Genomic DNA, 23,830 nt, shown 5'->3' with positions numbered 1-23,830 from the left:
CTGGTTTCTTTCAAGCTTTGAAGATAATTTCTCTTCTTTCTTATCTTCTCTCAGCTCGTCACGCTCACGCCTTCTTCTGGCTTCTTCTAGTAGCCTGCCTGTAATCTCGGTTAATGAGAGACTTTCTTTTGGCAATACCTCTAACGAAGTCACATAGTCATCATAGCTTTGATCTAATGAAGATAATATTATGTAGACTTGTTGCAGTTCATTAAATATAAGCTCTTTTCTTGCAAATCTTGAAAAATGCTTTTCATACAATTTAAATGAACTAACATATCTTCATTCCTCTGAAGATGCGTTCGAAAAAGCTTCCGTGTAAGATTTATATGTGCTCCTACACTGTCCCGAACATAAATCTTTCTGAGGTTCTCCCAGCAGTTTGCAGCATTTTCTTCTCCACGAATATGGACAAGCTGCTGATCACAGAGAGTCAGTCCTATGATGCATAAAGCCTGCTCATTCTTCAGTTTAAAGTCTTGTAACTTTTCGTTATCATCATCATCAGCAGGATCCCAGCTACTCACATCTGGTGGGTTTGCTATAATGTCCCACAAACCTTCTCTGCGTAGAAGTAAACTACATTTCATTGACCATGAAACATAGTTTGTTCCATCCAGCCTGGATATCATGGACAGTTGTGACAAATTTACTTGTGCCATTACTCTTCAGATATTGTGACTATTTTAAACTAATTAAAACAGTTTGTTTTTACAGTAATGTGCAACTCACACCAACTCTCTCTGCTATATCCTGGTTAGTTAGACTATGCTGCTGGGCCCATAACCAATGTTAGGGTTTGGAGATTAACCCCTAGCAGAGTATTGCAGCAGTAGTCAAGCCAGGCAACCAAAGGAGAGCGGAAGGGCCCCAGAGTATACACACACTGAACACAAACACTGTTTGTAGTTTAAATAGTTTTTAATCCAGTTAGAGTTTAAGCATTGTCATTCAGTCCATTAAGTCATTCACAGTATTTCCATCCAGTAAGACTCACTAGTATAGTCCAAGTTAAGAGTCCTTGCAATATCTTTATCAGCCGATAAAGATATCTTCTCCTCCTCCGGTTTCACTCTCCAGAGAAACAAACGCTGGATATTCAGCAAACAGTAGCAAACAATAACAGTTCAGTCACAGGCACTCACAGTCAGTAATCACAGTTGGTCGCAGCAGCACACAGTAACAGTTACAGCCAGCCAGACAGTTACAGTCAGACAGCTTTCCAGCTTCTAATGCTTCCTTATATAGTAACTTCTAACCGCACCCTTAATCGGCTAATTGCCTGCTGCATTGTGCTTAAAGTGATAAGCACTTAAACCATGATATCTAAGTTTTATATATTTATTCACCCAAACCATATTTGGTATCAATGTTATACCTAACACATGTTCTCCAAAGACTGTAAAAATGTTAGAGTTCCCTTCATATATTTTGTTAATACAATACTTCCAGTATTGGATGGATAGGCACAACAGCTACACTATTTGTAGGCTTTTATCGCCTCAGAAGGCAAAAAATATGAATCAATTGCAATAACATCAGGTATTTTTTGCAGACAATTTGCAAAATCATATACACTGAATTGAATTAAATGTTGTTAGGCCATATATAGATGGATCATCAGGGACGTCTAGAAAGGCAATGACTAAATCAGTATCATGCTGTTGCAATAAAAGCTCTGCCTCTTTTATAAATACATCATGTTGTTTCATACCGAAATGAAACAAACAGTAATTGCAATTGATAGCATGATGTTTCTATAATTTTAACAAAACTCTTTGATCCTGTCGTATACGATATTCACAGAATATGTGGTAAGTATCTCAAATGAAGAATGAAGTGTAATAGACTGAGGTTCCAGAATTTATATCAGTTCTGCTGCACATGGGATGTTATTTTTTTTTGATTGATTGGACCTTGAGTAAATTGTAGCCTGAGTAAAATAAATAACTACATCAATAATACATAAATCAATATATCTGATTTAAAAACCTCACTGCAGATCATAAAGTAACTGATCAGAAAGAGGTTTATATTAACCTTTTCTCCCTGGTATGCAATTATATACACACCCTTCCACCTTACAAAAAAGATAAAAAGAGACAACTCTCTTGCATCCAGCTTGATACAATACAATCCTTATTTCAATAATGTTATTTTGGTGTAAAATGAACTTTCAGACTGAAATTGTAACTATGACATTTATGTAATTATTAAGAATAGAGACAATAGCATGTAATCTTTAAAAAAAAAGAAAAGAAAATATCCAATTCTTTTGATAACTAGATTCAGACTTGTAAATATACAAAGAAAACAGAATTGTCAAGTAAAATAAATGTTTCTCTTATGTAGTTTATTTTATTCACAACAAGAAAATTAACCACTTTTCAGATGTGGTTCATCATGTCTGTATCCATAAAGGAATAATTGTATGTTTTCTAATGGCAATTCTTATTAACAGTAAATATTTTAACATTTGCAAAATAAGTAGGAAAGGAAATACAGCTTGGAGAAATTTAAACTTCAACGGAAATTGAAACTAGCTGTCTAAAAATAATACAATGGGACCACCAGAAGGTTTTTCAATTTAAAATTTCCTGCTAAATAAAAATGAGAAATGATGACCTATGAAGTTTTAAACCATGTCATACATCCTGTAAGTTTAAAGGAAAAATGAACAATAAGCCAGTGAGTCATACTTTATGGAATTGTAGAATAACAGATGTACCAGTAGTTAGAAGAAACTAAACTGATATTTCCTTCAATGTCAAATACTTTTTTTTAAAAAAAAATGGGAGAATTGAGAGTCTTGACTTGTAGCTTTAACGCACAATGCAATCATATAATACATAAAAAAAATAGTCCTAAGCAAGCAACAAACTATCTATACAGAAAAGTTTGAAAAGAAAACCCTCAAGAGAATGGTTTACATTATCCATTGACTGGAAAGCAAACTCAGAGCTTAAACCTGGGAGCACAGACCTAGTAAAATCTTTTACTTCTTTATATGGCACAATGCAAAATATATGTTTATGTATACTCTAACTATATTCTTTCTGTAATAAAGAATCTGATTTAACTAAGCCACAGGGTTCAAACTCAATTGCGTCACGTGACATATAGCGATGTATCGTGATGTTTTTTGCCTTTGTGGAGTTGGGATGGGCATGGTCTGCACGTAATGCATCCATCCAGTCCATGGGCCATCAGTTTGAAATCCCTGAACTAAGCTGTCAGTTGAAATCCTAAAAGTTGGTCAATTTCTGAATAAGAGGTTAGATGTTCAAGAGCTGAGATTTATTGCCAACATGCCTTGTAATGCTTGGCAGATATAAACCCAAACCACAGTGGCACCATACGTAATCAAATAGATTTTTATAGTTGAGAAGAGCGGCAAAGAAGGCTCCAAAAGGAGAGATGATAGATGTACAATAGGACTGGGAGTTTATGCTGGACCAAGCAGTGAAGACTAGTTATTTATCTATTTATTCATTAAATAAATTTATATAGCTATCACTACATCTACCACGGGAACTCTAGTAGTCAAAATAAATAATTATCAGTATAACCAATAATGGGATATTATTATACCCACACTTTATTATATAAGCCTCTGCACGTATCTACATACAGGATGTTTTATTTGTAAAATGTGTTTTCCTTTTCTTTAAATAAAGACAGACAGGAAAGAAAACACATGCATATCCTATAGAATATTTCTACATAGGAAGAAACTCACCTGCCTGAGAAACAGTATTACTCATCAGTTCTTATTTTTATTAAGATAGGACTGAGGTTTCATTTTTTTCATGTTTGCTCCGGACATGAAGGTTTTCTGGATGTATGCTTGTAACTATGTGGGTGGCAAAACTGAGATTGGTGAGATGGAGACAGTTGAGAAGATGCTGTTATCTGGAAGGACCTCATGGGATATTTGCTTCAGTAAAATGAGATAAGGGGCCCAACTGTATTCTTCAAAATAATAAAACCAATTTAAAGAAGATAAAAACCATCTTTCCATAAAATAAAATAATATTTTAATACAACAAAAAATCTTAATAAAAGATAATATTAAAATAAATTACAATGGAGAAATATTATTTAAGAGCAGTCCTATTCTCATGGGAACACTTAGATGTAAACGATTTCTGATTCTTCTAAAGCAGCCTTCCTCTACATGCTCTCCAAATATATTTTCCTGGACCAGAACACATGGTATTTGCTTTGGATGACAGTTTAAGTTTCCTGGAATACATAGCTGAAGAAGAATCAACTAAAATATGTTTGTAAATAATACAAACTACAGATCAATGGAAAAATATTCTCTTAGAAACTTTTAAAACCCCTAAACTAAAAGGGTAATAACAATGCAGCCTGTGGTAGTTGTATTATATTATACTCTGTAGAAATCATCTAGGAATCACATTGCATTTATTAGCAATTGCTGAATTAAGCCTTTAACAGCAACTATAGCCACATCCATTCATGCTGCTGACCTCTGCTTTTCTGAATGAATTAAGGGGAAGAAAATAATGTGGCTTCCACAAGGCTTTCCTTCCAACAACACAGGAAATCCTGTGTGGTTAGACACAATATACATCATGCATGGGGATTTAATTCTATTCCCCTGAAATCCCAACATTATCAGTACATCACAGGAAATTATTCCTTATTTTCAGTAGTTGCAGGACAGGGTTTCTTTAGATTCAAGGTCAGCATGAATGCATCATTGCTTCCTTATCATTGCAAAGCAGCTGTATGGAGTTGCAAGACACAGTGCAGTTTCATGTTGCTGAATGCCTCTCTTCATACAGCTAAAGCACATCTAGAGGAATGATGGGGAGACTGCTTTGAACTCTACATTTTGGTTCAACTCATCATATCCTAAGCATGTCTAAAATAAATGATTATGGGAAAGCAGAAGATAAACTGAATTTAAAACTTTTGTTCAATGATATTTAGAAAGGAATAAAAAGACAGTGACTTTAAAAACAGGAAGCACAGTTTTAAGTTATCAACATGAACTCTTGCTCTCTGTATTGCCTAGAGCAGGGATCGCCAACCTTTTGGATCTCAGGGCCCACCAAATTCATACTTTTAAATCCCGAGGACCATTAATACATTTTTTTTAAAAAAAGCTAATATATTTAATATTTTTTTTACATTAAATATAAATTTAATATATATTTGTTTTCTTATGTTTTTGTGGGTATTTATATGTATGGTATTTAGGTTTCTTTGGGTATTTTCCCACGTATTAATATTGTGCTTTTATTATAGCGACGTTTCGGCAGAATCTCATCTGCCATCCTCAGGCTTGTGTATTGGGTTCTTTTTAATCTTGTGTGTCAGGCTTGGCAGCCGTTTTTTGTTTGAATTTGGTGCATTGCGGGATTCTATTGACAAGAACCTCCGGAAACGGTTTATCCGGCCTTCTACCTCCCCATTGGCTGCACCGGTGCTTTTTGTGAAAAAGAAATCGGGGGAGCTACGTTTGTGTTGTGATTACCGCAAGTTGAATGCAATCACAGTGAGGAATCGGTACCCGCTTCCCCTCATCCCTGAACTGGTTGAGCGGCTTCGTTAAGCTAAGATCTTTACGAAGTTGGATTTGCGTGGGGCCTACAATCTGGTTCGCATTCGTGCAGGGGACGAGTGGAAAACAGCTTTCCAGATGAGGTGCGGGCATTTTGAATATACCGTGATGCCTTTTTGATTAACCAATGCCCCAACTGTGTTCATGCATTTCATGCACAATGTTTCCCATGATTTATTGGATCAATTCGTGGTCATTTATTTAGACGACATTTTGATTTACTCAGACTTCCTGCAGGAACCTTGGCAGCATGTGTGGCTGGTGTTGCAACATTGGTGTGATAACCACACATAATTAGTATATATTGTCCTGATACATCGTTCTGAAAGTGCTGTAAGGGGAGATGGACTGCTCGAAGCTCCAGCCAGTTTATGTTGTTTTTCAAATCTGTCTGAGTCAGGCTTCTCTTGGTTATAACTGGAGATGCCCACCATCTGAGGGACCTGAGGGTCTCTAATGGAACCCGAACCCTGGTGTTGGAGTTGCTGTCTCCTGACCTATGGAATGGTAACAGGAACCATTGCAAGGTTCTGGAGTATAGCTGTGCCCAAGGAACTATAGCTATGCATGACACCATCTTTCCCAGGAGCTGTGAAAGCACCACCAAGGGAACCGTTTGTTCCACTTGGATTCTATTCACCAAGGACCTGCTGCTGTCCTGGCGTTCCTGGGAGAGATAGACCTCGCATGACCTGGTATCTATCACCACACCTAGATGTAACAGGTGAGTGGCTGCTTTCAGGTGGCTCTTTGGGAAATTGACAGAAACCCCATGGTTCTGAAGGACCCGGATCGTGGTCTGCAGGTCCTTCTGTGTCTGATGGTAAGAGACAAACTAGATTAGGATGTCATCTAGGTAGCACTGGACATGCACGGGAATTGCCCTGAGGTGCATGGCCAGTGCTGCCAGAACTTTTGTAAAGGTCCTGGGCACCGAGGACAAGCCAAATGGCAGGGCTCTGCACTGAAGTGGCGCCCTGCATGACAAAATCTGAGGTACCTTCGATGAAGGGAAGAAAGGAAGAATGGGGACATGGAGGTACGCCTCTGTCAGGTCAATAGACATTAGGAAGTCACCCACTGATCCCCTCCAAGGTGGACTGAAGGGACTGCACTTTGAATCTTTTGTTTGTCAAGTGAGGGGCCTTCGGACCTATGAATAGAGTAAAATCTGTGCCCCCGTTGATCCTCTGGGACTGGCTCGATGGCTTGGATATCCAACAGGTGTTGGATTGCCTTGTCCATGAGGTCTCTCTTGATTTTGTTTTTGGAGATGGGGCAACGGATGAACGTCTTGGAGGTGTAGAGAGGAATTCTAGAGTGAGGCCAAATCTTACTGCATTTAGGATCCAAGAGTTGGTTGTGATATTCTCCCACTGGTTTGCAAATAGGGCCAGGCGCCCGCCAATGGGAGAAGTGTCCTGGCAGTCACTTGGAGCAGCAAAAGGGATGGCCTCCTGATCCACGAAATGGCTGCTTGGCCTGGAATTGTTATCTGGGCCTGTCCCTAAACTCTGATCTGGCAGTCAGATCTTTTAGGGTAGGTATGTGGGAAATGACTGTTGTCCAGACCTGTGTCCATAGGGTGAAAGGACTGCCTTTGGATATATGGGGAGGCATGACTATCTGCACACCTAGATGACAAGACTGTGCGTTTGTCCTTCTTCTTGACAAGGAAGGGATTCAGTGCTTCCCAAACAGGAAGGTTCCTCTGTAAGAGGCGGAGGCGAGACTCTACTTGGTTCTAGTATCCACCTGCCATTGGCGAAGCCACAGTAAGCAGTGAGAAATAACATTGGAAGCAAGGGGCCTTGGAGGAAAAATGGGCCTCGTACAAAGATGCATCAGCTGAAAATTCAGCGGCAGCCACTATCTTATTTATATCCTGGTGAAGCCGAATTTCCTCTGGAGGAACTCTTGCTTCAATTGGCAAAGCCACAGTAAGGAGGTTCTTGCAAAGAAGGAAGTGGCTATAGCAGCCTTTACTGCCCAGGCATTAGCCTGATGGGTCCTGTGGAAGTTTAATTCCGCCTTCCTGTCTTCTGCTTTTAGGGTTTCTGCTATGTCTCCAGACACAGCGTTGGATGAAACCAAGGAGGCCAATGGCTCATCCACAGGAGGCAATTCAAGTACTTCCGAGAGGATGGGAGCCATATTAAATAATTTTTTGTCATTCCCCCCCAGGTTGGCAAATGTACCAGGCTGAACCCATTGTCTCTGAACCACGTTCAGGAACAGTTTAGGGCAAGGAATATCCTCCTGCATTATGATTGGTTCAGAAAAAACTGTGTTATTGGAGCCCTGGGAATCCACTGGTTCCATTGGGGCACTAGACTCTGCTCCCATCTGGGCCATAGAGCTGGCCTTGTGGAGGAGGGACTTAAATAGCACTGAACAGAATAGACCAGTGAAGGGAGGGGGATCTGAGAGATATCCTCCGATAAGCTCTGTTCCCTCTGGTCCTTATCCTCCAACACTAATGCCCTGCTCCTGGAGGAATGGGCGGGTGATACAGATCCCTGAGACCTCAGTTGGGAACTGGCAATGTTCGGTCATCTGATGGGGAGGTTCTGATGCTAAGGAGGCTAGATGGCCTCTGATTTGTAAGCTGGTAGCAATGCCATGCGAAATTGCCTGTGAGATGAGGGGTTTAATTTCCTCAGACAGGCCAGATCCCTGCCTTTCCACTGGGCAGAGCCCCGCCACAGTAAGAGTAAAGCTGGCCTACGGGATTTGAAATCTATCCCTAAACTGAGGCTCTGCAACATCAGTTGCTGTGCAAGAAAAGGGGAATTTTTCTCCTTCAATTTCAATATCACCTCTGGTTACCAAGTCATTGGAACTGCAGCATTTGACTGAGTTAACAGCTGCAGCTGCTGAGGGCAGGAAATGGCAGGTTCTATCTAAGACAAGGTAGAGAGTCTTTCCTGCTCTGCCTTTCTTTTGGCTCTGGAGATTTGTTTCTTCAGGGCTTTCTGTCTTCTGCTGGCATCTTTCTCTTCAGCTCTAGATGACTTCCTAGAATACATAGCTTTGGCTTTAATTTTGTTGACTGCATCCTTGCTAGCTGATCTAGCCTTTCTGGAGCTGTGCTTTGTCAATCTGGACGATGTAGAGGAACGTTGCTGTTCCAAGCTGTCTGCTGACACTGAGTCTTCAGCCATTTTGACAGCTTCAACTCCAATTAGTCTTATCCTTGACGGAAGAACACTGCAACTGTCGCTCTAACTAAAGGGGATACTGTCGAATTAATGAAGCAGCAACTTCCATCTGTGATAGTTAACATGGATTGGTCCATGGCTCACGGTGGTGGCGGCAAGACCAGACGAACTTGGACAGCCAGCACACACACACACTCATCGCAAGAGTAAGCAGTGTGTTAATGAGCTCTGTGGTATCTGGGCTGGCTGGTTAAGCCGGCTCCCTTCCTTCAACTGGGAAGTGCTGTGGCCGCAGGCAGCGTCACTGGAATTACCCGGGTGAGCCAAGTCACACTTTCTTTTTTTTAAAATGGCTGACTGATGTCAAAAAAACAGAGTCGATATGTTCGGCAGGGGGATCCCAAGCCTTAGGCTCCACCAATTGCCTGCCTACAGCTGGAGTTAATTAGCAGCGGCCAGTCCAGGATAAGTGCTGCAATATCATTTTTTTTTCCAAAATGGTCAGAAGCCGCAGTAGCACAATGGTTACACTTCACTTGCAAGCCTGTCGCCTGGATCCCTTTCAAACCTGCTGACGAGACTCCGATGCCTTTCTCTCCAAAGTTTCCTGAGCCAATTTGTACCACGTCCCTATAGGGCCAAGACTGAGTCGAAACTGGGGTCTTGGCAGTTGACGGAGAGGTGTGGCAAAAGATTGAGGACTCAGTCTCTGGGCAGAAAGGCATGTGTCAACCCAAGTGTGGATTCTCCAATCCTCAAGATGGAGTCCTTCAAAGGAAAGTTTTGCAATTTAGACATGACTACTGAGAATAATTGCTATCCAAGAAACTGGGAGACAGGTAGAGCAAATACATTAAAAGCTAATGAACTATTTGTAAAAGAAATCTTGTGGCAGCTGATTAGGCCAAAGATAAAATAATAACATAACTGGATAATGAAGCACCCAGTTTTAATTTATTCTTTGTATAAGCAATCAATCAATTCTGCAGTCTCACATATTGAGTAAATTATTTACACTACCAGTACACTCCAAACTATTATATTTGACCATTGCCTACGTTTCTTCTTTAAAAAGTTAGGGGAACCTTAACCTTTGGGCTAGTGCTCCATTAATAATACCATATACCGGTATATATTAACTTCTAAACCCTAAATTCTGAAAGTCAACTCCTAGCATAGATTAAACTATAAAGAAAACTCTATAAATGTTTAACAAATTGGTATGTTGTAGTTACAGATACTTAATCAGTGTGTCCTAGTCAAAGAGTTATTTTGGGGGGAAATTCTCATTAATTCCACCCAGCATGCTAGCTGTTGATAATTGGTTTCTAATCCTTAATATCTGAACAATACTAGATTGTTGAAATAAAACCAATCTCTTGAAAACCTGAAGCTCCTGAATGCACATATCTCAATAGTGGTAAATCTAGCAAAAATAACTATCAAGTTCATTAAATTTGAAAGGATCTTTCAAAATCCTTTCTAAACATAATTCTGTACAAACACTGCCAACCATTTGCAAATACCAATCCTAGACGTGTGTCTAAAACACTGCCAGATGAGGAAGCTTTTCATCTCAATTCTTTTAAGTTAATATTTCAAAGAGTACAAGATTCTATTAAAATTACCAGCCCCCACACCCACCTGCAATAAAGGATATTATACTCAGTTCTGTAGTGCTTCGAGGGAACTAACAACCCATCATCAAGTGCCTTTCCTGGCCAATAAGATACTGGAGATATTTCAGCCAATCTTCAGCAATTGAGGGCAAAATAAAACTCAATTCCTTCCACTTTCTGATGGAAAAAGGTGAGGGTTTTTTTTTGCAAAAATGGTGCGATGTCTTACAAATAAAAAATCTAGCAAATAAAGCAAGTGAAAGCTATAATTTGATGCACTCACACACACCCAACAGTGGCATTGATTAAACTTATGTTGGGAATCTATCAGTTCACGATAGATTCAAGAATTCATTTGAAAGTGACCTTAGATATAAATTTCATTTCCTGTTTCATATATCAATATATAATGCAGATTTCTGCTCCAGTCATTATTTATTCCCAATCTGGATCTGCCATCTTACTCCCTTTCTGTGACAAAATGCTATTGTCTCCACGTGCTTTGAAGTTACAGTTCAATCAGCATTGTTTACTTCTGACTTTTCTTATTGGTTAAGTTTCCCCTAAGCTTTTTCAATAAAAAAGTCAGATGGTGAATGAAGTGAATGGAAGTATTGTTGCCCTGCAATAGTGTAATTGGTTGATTGCACAGTTAGCCAGATGTTTCAACTAGATTTGACATTTTTATCCACCTACTGAATCCTTCTTCCCAAAAACCTGAGATAGGCAGATGTTGTTGCCTGATGGTGTTAAAGGCATGTCACAGGATGGAAGTTGTTCCAACTAATTGATGGTGATTTTGTCAATGCACATAGTGTTCAAATGGTGCTCCAGATGTTTTTGGATCACATCTGAAGCACCTAGGTACTACCTTTGCTTTTCCTTTGCCATAATTGTTCTACTTCTATTTGTAGGTCTTTGTATTTTGTGGTTTTCTCTTCTCTTCTGCTGTTTCCAGTTATTGCAATATCCACTACTGAGACTTTTTTGTTTTCTTTATCAACAATTGTTAAGGCTGGGGTGTTATGTGGCAGGTGCTTTTATTCAGGGGTGGGATTCAAAATTTTTAACAACCGGTTCTGTGGGCATGGCTTAGTTGGTGGGTATGGCTTGGTGAGTATGACAGGATGGGCGTGGCCAACTCGATGTTGCTCACATCAAGGGGCGCTTCTCCTTGCCTGGCCTCTCATGACAGTGGGGATGCTGCAACGGTCGTAAGTGTGAAAAACAGTCATAAGTCACTTTTTTCTGTGCCATTGTAACTTTGAATGGTCACTAAATGAACTGTTGTAAGTCAAGGATTACCTGTACAAAAATACAAAAAGCTTCTTTGCTTGCACAAAGCTGCCCTAAATACCAATTATTAGATTAAAAATATCTGCAAGCCGGAGTTACAAATCAGGCAGGGTGCCAGAGCACCTTGAGGAATTAAAATAATTAAAATGCAATGATAACTATCAGCAGCCAACTCTTGCTCATAAAGTGAAATCCTTTAGCAGAGGTCATTTAAGCTCTCTAGAAAGAGCACACCCAGGAAAAGCAATTCTTAGATCCATTTGTGCCACATAAAGATACCAGCTGGTCATGTGACTCACCTCACAAGATACCCTAAGGAAATCATCCAGGTTTAAGGAAAGGTCACATGCCCTCCAGAAAGGCAGTAAAAAAATCAATGCCAAGCTTGCATCCTGCCTCTTGGAAGTACACCCCAAAAGGACAGTGCCAGATACCACTAAAGCAGTGAAGGAATACCCCGTCCCCAGATAGAAAAAGAAATCACGAGGCAGGAAAAAATTCAAACACAATTCAAATAATTAAATCACAACAGTAGCTGTTATTTGTTAAACCAATTACCAGAACAAATAGACACAGGAACTAGCCAGATTTCTCAACCCAGTTTCTTTTCAGGAACACAGTTTTAACCTTTTTCCTTCCAAACAAAGCTGAACAGTACCAAACAGTAGCTATTGCTTTCTGAAGCTGAATAGGGAAAATGATCCCATCAATAAACATAGGATTAAACATCACCTAGCACAAAATTAAACTTCACCAAAAACCAGTTTTAGACCAAAACTCAGAAAGGGTATATAAATTCACATTTCAATGTCAATCTTTTTGGCTAGCCACAAAGCCTTGCTGAATGTCACTCATCTTGGTTCCTTATCATTAAAAAGTTTCTTTCCACAGCTCTGCTTCGTTATTCAATTATTTCTTCAAAGTGCTGATCATTGCATGCCAGCTGGAAGTATTTCCGGGGGAGTATTTCCTCCCAACAGCAGTGTAAAAAGCTTAAAACAACCTTTCCCCTTTAAGAAAGTATCATGAAAGGGGAAAAAAACCCCTCCTTTGGAGACAGTAAGTCTAGGCATTCTGCCAAGAATGTAATAAGGATGGCAAAAAAAAACAAAAGGAGATTTCTTCTAACTACTGGTTCTCTGAACTAAGTGAAAGTTAACAAGGGGTTCTATAGAACCGGTCAGAACCAGTAGAATCCTAACCCCTGCTTTTATTATTATTTAAATGTATATGCTACTTGACGCCTGAAGACTACTGGTGTTTATGTATGAAAGAGAGAGAGGGAAAAGTAGAAAGAATGGGATGATTACGTATATGCTCATATATTATACCACATATCTTTCTAGGATCAAATGCAATCCTAGGGTGTAAAAAGTAGTTACCCCTTCCTACAAAGCGATAATTACATAATATAGAAGAAAATAATGGGTATAATAACTTACTATACCTTTTGTTGTCACTGAGGACATAAGAGATTATGCCTGTCTGAAGTTGGGCCCAGACGTCCTGGGGCAAAAACTCTTCTTCTACCCACTCTGGGGACCAAGCTTGAAGATGGCTGGCAGAGCTAGTTTCTGGGCAAACCTGCAATTCCCCCAATTGGGAAGATTGTTGCATCTGGCTCCTCATCTGTTCCTGGGTCTTAGCAAACTGTTTTTCCAAAGCAGCATGCGTTCGTTTCTTAACCCTGAGTTCAGATTTAATGTCTTTTTGGGGGCCAAGGTCTTGGCCTTGATATTTGCTGCAGCCTCCCTTTTTGCTGAATGGCCTCTTCTCCTTTTCCTCACTGGGACCTGAGAACCCTGTGCTCCTTCCAGGCCAGTTCGCCTGGGCCATTTCGCTCTCCATTCTTGCCAACAGGACTGACACAAAGGATGCTGGGAGCTTCCCCTATGAGAGTGTTGCCTGTTGCATGGGCCAAGTGAGCAGATTCAGATGTGAGGCCCAGGTAATGGCCGCTCCGCCAAACAAAATGGCCAACAACCACTCAAGATGGCCAACTGTCACCCAAAATGGCTGCTCGGCCCTAAAAAGGCTTTGTTGCCTCACTCACTCCTTAGGCTCACTAACGGCCCTGAGTGATCACAGACACTTATCTTGTTATCAGCTGGGAGGCGGTGAAACGGAGCTCTGAAGTCAGCTGTGGAACAGCCATTCAAAACGCATGGGGAACTGCGTAGGAGGCTCACTCATCACTCCCTGGGCTCACAGCTTCCCCGAAGGCAGCACCGAAGCCTCGACGCTGCAGGAGAGTGAATCCCCGCTCTCCTCATGGCACAGCTCAATCAGAGCCGCAGGAGCTGTGTTGAAGCTTTATTATTGCTTCTGCTGTTCTTTGCTGTTGATTTTTGCTTTTTATGGCTCTTTTTCCTATCCAGAGACACTAGCTCTTTGACAAAAAGCTGAGTCAAAAGCTGGGGGAGCCAGCTATGGGTTGGTTTTTTATACAGTGGCAGACTCAGCTCGATGATGTCAGAGGGAGGAGTCATACCCATCCTGGACTTTTGTCGCAGCATGGATGAGAATAATTTGCTTTGCTATTCTGTGCTATGTTGCCTGACTTAGTGCTATTTGCCCTGCACTAGATAGTCTATTTGTCCCCCACCCCTTTCATAAAGATTAACCTCTTGACTAAAACATCTCTTCTTCCTCCCTTTTATTCCAATAAGCCTCCAATTTCTTGGAAGCATTGGAGGTTTTACTTTTTAACCATATATTGCTTATGCTACTCATTTGCAGCAAGTGTGTGATTTTAAAAAAATGCTAGTCTTTCTCTGTTTGGTTTCTGAAAAGAAAAAGAATCCTTTTTCCTTTCAAATAGGAATGGAAACTGATCCATATGAACTGGCTATTTAAGTTCATATGACTGTTTTAATCCTTGAATGCAACTGCTGAACACTCCAAGTTTGTTTTCTATCTCAATTGCTAGAATTGGGTGAGGAACTATGCCCCTTTTATGACTTGTGGACTTCAACTCCCAGAATTCCTGAGCCAGCCATGCTTAGGAATATCCACAAATCATAAAGGGGCCACAGTTCCCCAGCTCTATTAGATGAACCCACTAATTACTATGCCAGAATTTTAAGCACCATTTGGAAATCTTACTAATGGAAACAAATTGCCTCCAACTGTATGAGAAAAGGCTATACAAATGAAACCCACTTCTGGGCAAAACTAATGAAATATCCAGGTTTTTCTTCTACCACCCTTACTGCCAATCATCTTTAAATCCCAAGACTATAGGCACTAAAAGCTATTACAATGCACTTTCTTTTAGGATATAAAAAGCATGAGGCCAAGAGAAAAATGAATCTTGCACAGAAAAGAGCTCCACTATTGATTGTGATGGAAATAATCAGAAAGATCCTTGGATTATTTTGGAACCAAATAGCATAAACTCTTTCTGAACTTGTCAAGGTTCCCATCTGTTGATGTGATTCCTGAAGTTTGGGGCACAGAAACACATTTTAGGCATACATGTTAAATATAATGTTATATCTAATATATGCGGAGTAATGTATCCACAGTTATTTGATATCTTAAGAATGATCTTTAAAAAGTATAATGATGACATAACAGATAATTAATTAATTAATAATAAAGCCATGTATTATTCAGAATACAACTCTCCTAGGGTATATAGGGTGTTCCAGAATTAATTGAATCAACCCTTGATTCGAATCAGTTTACCATGAACTACTTGAGTTTCAATTTGCCTCATTTAGGTTTTCCTTGGGGCTATGGCCTGAATTTTTTATCCATAGAATAAATTATCCAGATTATTTATATAGGTAGCAAACTGAAGTCATTCTGCAAATAAGCCTCAACATCTCAGCCACTGGTTTTGATTTAAGTGGCTCCTGTTGTTTGGTCAGCATTGCTGACAGATGCTTTCATTTCCTACTCAGTCCATCAATGATACCCCAAGGGTCCTACTAAGGATCTTCTATATTCTACTAAGGATCTTCCCCAGTCTGCACATTCTGTCTGATTGAAAAAATATCATCTTGAGATATCATCCTGAGCAAAGTCATAGAATTAATGTGGCTAGGAACTTTATCAAATTAAAATATGCAGATATTACAATTTTTGCTGATGAAAAAGTAGACACCACTGACATGTGATCCCCATGGAAACAATTAAAATACTGCCTCTGATCATTCACCAGGGATCATAAATAAGGTTGACATACAGCTAAATAAGTACAATTAGAAAAGTATATGAATTCAAGTGCCACAGCTCCATAGATTATAACTTAACATATATAATACCTCAAAAACCTATATAAACTCAAAATAACCTAGTGAAAGCTATTTGAGAGTTGCCAAAACTATGTATCATAGAGACCTTTTATCTTTTCTGGACTTCATATTATTCAAATTGCCACTGAGATAATTTCACTGAGCCTTCATTTGAAATGTAAAGAGAAAATTATTCTTATATGAAGTATATCATAAAATTTCTAAAATAATTAACTGATAAAAATGTACTTCATTCCTCTTTATGTCATCAGGCAAATAACTGTTCTATAATAATGACAATTCTGAACACTTATGCTATACTGACACAAAAGAAACCTGTATTTTTCAGCATTTAGTGCTATCGGGGACATCAAGAAAAAAAGCATTTTAAGGAGTTGTTAGTTTGTTTTGGGACTGTAGGCCACTTTAGAACATATTCATGCAGCAAAATACATTAATCATACATGTATTTCCATATAATTATTATATTTATAGCCAATAACAACTTGCTAACCTTGATCTTTCCTACAAATGTACTGAAATGGGTTAGAGAAAACAATGAGAAACAATATTAAGGCTTGCAAGCATAATAATAATCTGGAATACTTGCTGAATTCTCTGAGCACCAAAAGGCATGTGTGTGGAGAAGGAAGGTATGTGAAGGAACAGATCAAAGAAGGAAATGGTGATGAGAAAGCAAAGCTATTTTTTTCCAGAAAGAAAAGGTATTCAGAGGAACATGGGATAGGGACATCAGTAAGATAGAAAAGAATTTGGTCAAGACAGAATGGAAAGGGCTGGAGTATGGAGAAAATGCACACAAAAAAAAAGAGAGAGAGAGAGATGACAAGATGGGTGAAAGAACTGAGAAACAAATGAAGAGAGGCTAAAAGATTAATTAAAGTTAGAACAAGACCAAAAGTAATGGAAAATGTATGGGGTCTATGAGAACAGGTTTAGTAAAGGTAAGAGTGCTGGTGCCTCTTTCTCCACCCTTGTTGAAAGGCAGGGCAATTGTTGCTATCACTACTGCATCACTGCAATCACTGAGGACGTGATGCTGTTGCAATTGTTGTCATTTGAAGTGCCAGTTAGAAACTTGCCTTCACCATCATTGCTGCAACTGTAGCTTTTAGCTTCCTAAAGGATGTATTTGAAAATGTAGGCTAGATGCAGGCCATTGCTGCCCATGACTCTGCTATGCTGTCTCCTATGATTTTGCTTGCTGTTAAGAGTGAGAATAGTGTGAAAGAGAAAAGTAGGAACCCCAGAAACAGACCAGAGAATATTTCCTCAGCTTATGAAGTCCTAATACATACGCATACAGATGGGAGGTTGAACAACTAGCTTTGTGGTGTGATCTGAACAATCCTGAACTAAACACACTCAACATTGTAGAAATGGTGGTAGATTTTAGGAAAAACCTTCCTATACTACCACCTCTTATAATACTAGACAACACATTATCAACATTAGAGACCTTAACTTTCTAGGTTCTATCATATCTCAAGACTTAAAATGGACACCCAACATCAAAATGTCTTCAAAAAAGCACAACGAAGAATGTTCTTTCTGTGCCAACTGCGAAAGCTCAGACTGCCCAAGGAGCTGCTGATTCAGTTCTACAGAGGAATTATTGAGTGTTATCTGCACCTCTATAACTGTCTGGTTTGGCTCTGCAATCAAGACAAGACAGACAGACTTCAGAGGATATTTAGAACTGCAGAAAAAAACAATTGCTACCAACCTGCCTTCCATTGAGGACCTGTATACTGCATAAGTCAAAAAAAGGACTGTGAAATATCTACACATCCCTGACATAAACTGTTTCAACTTCTACCCTCAAAATGACATTCTAGAGCATTGGACACCAGAACTAGACACAAGAACCGTTTTTCCCCCGCCATCACTCTGCTAAACAACTAATTCAGCAACTATTTACTAAGACTGTATTACTATCATTCTTCTCATCCTTCCTATTACTTATTTCCTTCTACGTATGACTATAACCTTGTTGTTTGTATCTTTACGATTATATTGTTTTATTTAGTTTCCTAGTATGATTTTGATTGCTTATTTTGTATCCTATGACTATCACTAAGTGTTCTATCTTATGATGCTTGATGAATGTATTTTTAATGTACACCAAGAGCTTACACACTGAAGACAAATTCTTTGTGTGTCTAATCACACCTGGCCAATAAAGAATTCTATTCTATTCTAATGGAAGCAAGGGCCCAAGGAGCATGAGAAATGTTAAACTGAGGCTATGTTGTTATTTGAGTGGTTGAGATACAATAGCTATCAACAGAAATGACCTTTGGCCAGACAGCCAGGTATAGACAGCATATAGGAACTGTTCAGGATTTCAGCTATTAGCTGGAGCAGATCATGGGAACATCAGGAGTGCAGGGGAGAATTACACTGATGGCTAGAATGAGATACAGGTGGTCCTTGACTTACAACAGTTCTTTAGTGACCATTCAAAGTTACACCACCATCAAAAAAGTGACTTATCATCATTTTTCACACTTATAACCAGTGCAGCATTCCCATGGTTACATGATCAAAATTCAGACGCTTGGCAACTGACTCATATTTATGATGGTTGCAGTGTCCCAGGATCATGTGATCACTTTTGCAACCTTCTGACAAGCAAAATTAATGGGGAAGCCAGATTCACTTAACAACTCTGTTACTAACTTAACTGCAATGATTCATTTAACAACTGTGGCAAGAAAGATTGTAACATGGAGCAAAACTCACTTAACAATTCTCTTCATTTAAGCAACAGAAATTTTGGGCTCAATTGTGATCATAAGTCGAGAATTCCTGTACCTGTACCAATAAGGTAGCTGTTCTGGGAGAGAACAGCAATTTGTTACTGGTTCTCCTCTTCCATCCAGCTGCCTTCTTCCATATCCTGTTTGTTGGATTGCTAAGTATCTTAGCTTCAGGCTGCTATTAGTGAATGCCAACTTCCTGTGTAATAAGATCTTACTCCTTCTTAATCCTGTTTGAGAATGATAGAGTTGGCATTATAACCATGCCCTAATCGGCAGAGCACAGCAGATAAGCCCTATTTGTGATCTGCCAACACAATTTCAGGTGCACCAGCAGATATAATTCAATGGCTAGGAAGGCAGAGTAACAAATATCATGCAACAAATCTAGTGATGATCTGATACCCTGCTCCATAGGTGATTGGATTTACTGGTAAGTACCTGCATTTGAATATTCAAGAGCCAATTAGTGCTTTGTTAAGGGAGGAGGTTTAATTTTACAAATAAATAAATAAACTGTTCACTCAATACTACCAGCCTCTTTACAAGCCACAATAGTTAATTTGACTAAACAATGAGCCAGAAAAACTGATGACCATAAATGGACAAGCAATTAAGGAAGCAATTAAGGACTATCTGACCTACACTTCAAAAGGTGATCTCAGAAACATTTGATATTCCATTATCTCCAGTAGAATATTGTAATAGTACACAAGAGAATCTTGTTTTAGGTCTAATGGGTTTTTGATAAACAAATAATGGTAGAATATTACTTCAAATGGCCTATAAACAAAGCAATTCAGTTCATTTCATGCTTGCTTTTTTTCAAGAGATGATTTTCCTAATACATAAAATAGCAACTGATAAAATGCAGCTTGCTTCATTTGTAATGGAAAAAATACCTGTCACAATGGGTTAAAACATAAAAATATTTATTTATATCATCCAAGGATATAAATATTGGTAGAAAGAATAAAAGAAATGTAATAGTTAACTATTAGCCTCAATCTAACACTAGTACATGAAACTCTATTGAGGATTAAACTACTCTTCATTCTATCACAGAAAGATCACCATTTCAACTAATGGGGGGGAAAAGATAAAACTTCCATAAAATTGACTCATTAGCAACAATGCTTTCTACAATAACTCATCCTGTCAAATTTAATTGTGTCCAGAGGAAACATTAGAGAAATAAGCATTATGTCCTTTAAAAAGATGCCAAAGAAAGAACATACCTTCCAACAAAAGATGTGGTGGAGGTGAAGCTGCTCTGTAAAATGAACAAAGGGTTATCTCACTTATTTGGAACTAAGATAATTCAGTGACATTACAGGATATGAAGTTAGATTAGAAATGAAATATTTTAATTTTATCGCTGGCATCTGGTGCCCATAAGGCTGGCTAAGATTTATCCAAACTCAAACCCAAAATGTTGGAAATGCAGACAAAAACAAGGTACCTTCCATCATACATGGTGGTTATGCCCTGAAGCGAATAAATGCTGGAGGAAAATACAAAAGTGGTTACAGGAACTAATAGGAAGTCAAATAGAATTTGTCCCAGAATTATTTCTACTAGAGATAATTAAAGGAAAATTTAATAAAAGGACAAAATATATGGTGCAACATATAATAACAGTGACAAGGATCACCTTTGGGCAGTGTTGGAAGAAAGAATATACACCATCCAGTAATAATTAATAGTAATTAAAAGTTTTTGAATGTGCAGAAATAGATAAATTGACTACAGAATTGAAAGGTAAAGATTCTGAATATTATGCAACATGGGAGAAATGATATAATTGGATAGAAAATAGAAATAAGAAAAGGAAATGTATACAATAGATTTAGAAGGTATAGCAATAGAATGTATTTTATTGGATTTGTATTGGATTGGATATGAAACGTAGCTGTATAAAAATGTCACAGTACTGTTTAATATGTGATTGAGATATGTAAAAAGGAAAAATTCAATAAAAATATTTTTAAAAAAGAAATGAAATATTTTAAAAATATCTAAACCTAACGAAAGAAACATTTACTGAATAATCTAAAGTGGATTTTGCTGTGAATTTAGTTTTGCTGGAAGAATACAAGACACTTAAAAAATAAATCTTAACAAAAGAATACATACAGAGATCTTATTACAAAGAATGCAGAAGTTAAAAGAATATAGATTGCTAAAGAGTTTTCATTACTTCATCACAAGTCTTTAATTGAATCTTGCGCTTCTATTAATAGTTATACAAAGAGAGTTTATATGTTACACATGCATTTATGTTTTTAATTAGAAGCTTATATTAGTGAGGGAATTGTAGAGGGGAAAAAGACAGAATGAGATGAAGTAGACTATAAGAACAAAGTCAATTTGAATTCAAAACCTTACACATCAAGAGACTTTACTGCGCCATTCCAATACTCTACAGGCATGCTAGTTAACTCTGGATTAACACTGTAATCTAAATTCAAAATGACCACCATCTTGGATCCTTTAATAAGAGATATGAAAGGTGGGGAAAGGATTTATGAAGCATGAAGTACTATAAACCAAACACAATCCAAAATAATCCAGAATATACCAAATTAAGAACTAAACTAATACATGAAAGGATAAAAAAGTTTTACTTAATAAAATCTACATTCAAAGGCAGTAAAAACTGTTGATATTACTAGAGTTACAGAAATGAAACTGGTTAAACAAGACTTCATATGACAACTCATGAAGTCTGAACTTCCCATCACCATCACTTTGTTTATCTATTTTTTCCTGAAAATAAGCTTTCTGTAACTGCTTGATGGAGGGCGAGGCAAACCCAGAAAACAATGTTTACAGCAGTATTGATAATTTATTTCGTTTTCAACATTAACTTTACTCCTAAAAACAAAAATATTTAAAGTTCCACAGTTTTAAGCTCCATTTGTAAAAGAATGAACATCCCAACTTGTATACCAAGTATATTTTGTGAGCAAATCAAGTCATACATATTGTATTTGAAAATGTCACTACTGCATGTCTTTTTATTTTTTCTATTCTTTGAACTCTAGTTAAGTGGCTGGAAGATTTTATTTCCATTAGTTTTTGTTTTTTTTTTAAAAAAAAACAGCCATGATATATGAAAGAACAGAAATAGAATAAAAAGTAGAGTTCTTCAAATATAATTTTTGTAACATGAAAAAGGTAATAACTGAAGAAAAACATATGAAATGGACAAACCACTCTGGTTCTCTTTGGCTCTAATAGGGTTGGTTTTAAAAAGTATTTTGAATAGCCCTGATTGAATGAAAAGTGAATACTCTCAAGAACTCATTGAACGTATATGGCAGATGTGAACAACCTTCCTTTCACCAAATTAATGTACAGAAAAATTTAGGGTAACTAGACAAGTTCACACACTTAGCTCAAAGAAAGGAAAACTACCGTATGTGTTGCTATTGTTATAAGTGCATAGTTAACTTTTTTTTAAAAAAAATAAACCTCTCTTCCAGATTTCTGCCCAGGAAGAGTTATAAAGATGGCTGGTAAGTCTATAAAGGCTTGATACCAACGTCCCACCCATTCCTTTTCCTCCAAGAGACAGACTGATGAACTGAATGACTCCCGGATTACTGTCTCCTGGAAGTTGGAGCATTTATCACTTAAAAAGATTTAATTTTACTCCGACACAGCTGCCAACATCAACAGCACTATTACTACAGTTCATCAACAGGTTCAGTGATACAAGCGTGGATTTTCTTGTCACCCTTTCCAATCAATGCAATTTTATCTCAAGAGTGCCCAGATTGTAAATCCATCCTAGTATCTGTATACACAGAGCATACCGTGGCTCTCTTTTTCCGGTTGATTAATCCGGAAGAACGGATTTTCACTTTGTCCTCGGCACGAAGAGGGCAGGGAAGCGCAACCAAACAGGTGATGGTAGCGATGGGGGGAATAAAGAGAAATAAACTACAGGCATCCTGACCCACCCCGGCTTTTTTACCTTTCACTTGACTTTCGTACTCGGCTACGATCTCTTTGTCCTTTTTGAATCTGCTTGAGGATGACATTATCCAGACGATATTTTTTTTTGTTCGTTTTACACTGCTAGAGAAGACTCCGGAGTTGAGATTACAGGATCTTCCTTCCCACAGAGGAAGAGGGATCGGCTGGGTTAGGCGCGGCACTAAGCAACGCGTCCCACACCAGACAGAGCCTGCCGGTTCTCGGAGTAGCTGGCCTAGGTCCCTCCAGCTCACCTCCCCAAAAGAGGGGCTGAAGATAAGGCTTTAAACTAATCCCGGGGCGGGCACCATCTCCAGAGGTAAGGATTGGGGGGAAGAAAGCAGCAAAAGGCGGGGCATTCGCCTCCTTTCGCTCCGTATCGCGGCTGCTCTTCTCCGAAGCCTCGATTAAGTCACTGGAACCGTCGAGTGTTCCCTGGAAGCATCTCCTGCCTCGGGCGAAGAGAAGGAATGGATCGGGTCGTGCTCGGCTAGTCTCCGGCGCGTCCGGCGGCACTCGAGGAGCTCTCTCGGCAGCTGCTATCGCTGTTGTCGCCTCCTCCCGGAGAGCGAGAGCTACGCAGGCGACCCGCTCCCAAGAGACCTGGGCGAGGCGCCGTCTAATTCAACCTCCAGCAGCCCCTCAAAGCGTCTCCCGGAGAAGCCAGCAGCCTCGCCCTCCCAACAAAGTTCTCGCTTCGCCCTTTCCTTCGCCTGCTCCCACTCGCCTCGCCTCCTCCAGCTGCTGCTGCCGCCAAGCCTTTAACTGAGCCCGCCGCTTCCCTCAGCTGTTGGCCTGAAAGGGGAAAGAAGACGAGCAGCCCATCCGAAAGCGCTCAAGGAGAAAGACTTTAGTCTCCAGCCCAGCGGCGTCCAAATGCCGATCGGGGTTTTTTTCCCCCACCCTGCGCGGAGCGACGTCTGTAGTAGCCAACGGCAACTACGCAAGTTCTTCTGCCGCCCAATGGCAGAGAGCAGAAGGTGGGACGTAGCGAGCGAGGTTGCCGAGTGCCTCCCGGGGTGAAGAAGCGAGCGGCCTGTGACCAGGCTGGCGCTGGAGGCTGTGCTTAAGCGCCGGCTTTACGAAGCGCGGTGCTGCTGAGCGGGACTCAAAGCAGCTGCAGAGGGGAGGGACAGCAGTTGAGCTGCGC

At 39.3% G+C, this 23,830-nt stretch overlaps 1 protein-coding gene across 1 annotated transcript in view; it reads right to left on the bottom strand.

The window, feature by feature from the left end:
• Positions 1–23,588, bottom strand: part of SRGAP1 (SLIT-ROBO Rho GTPase activating protein 1) — a 110,183-nt gene extending 86,595 nt beyond the window's left edge. The window contains exon 1 of the mRNA XM_026667795.2: positions 22,679–23,588. Coding sequence (XP_026523580.1) covers positions 22,679–22,745 — 67 coding nt within the window. The 5' untranslated portion in view covers positions 22,746–23,588. The remainder of the gene's footprint in view (positions 1–22,678) is intronic.
• Positions 23,589–23,830: the final 242 nt, after the last annotated feature.

This window comes from Notechis scutatus, chromosome 6 (genome assembly GCF_049901735.1).
Source record: "Notechis scutatus isolate UNSWTSFEM ecotype Mainland chromosome 6, rNotScu1.2, whole genome shotgun sequence".
Taxonomy (NCBI): Eukaryota; Metazoa; Chordata; class Lepidosauria; order Squamata; family Elapidae; genus Notechis; species Notechis scutatus.
Note: the sequence above shows the minus strand (reverse complement) of the source record. Positions and strands in the feature narration are given on the sequence as shown.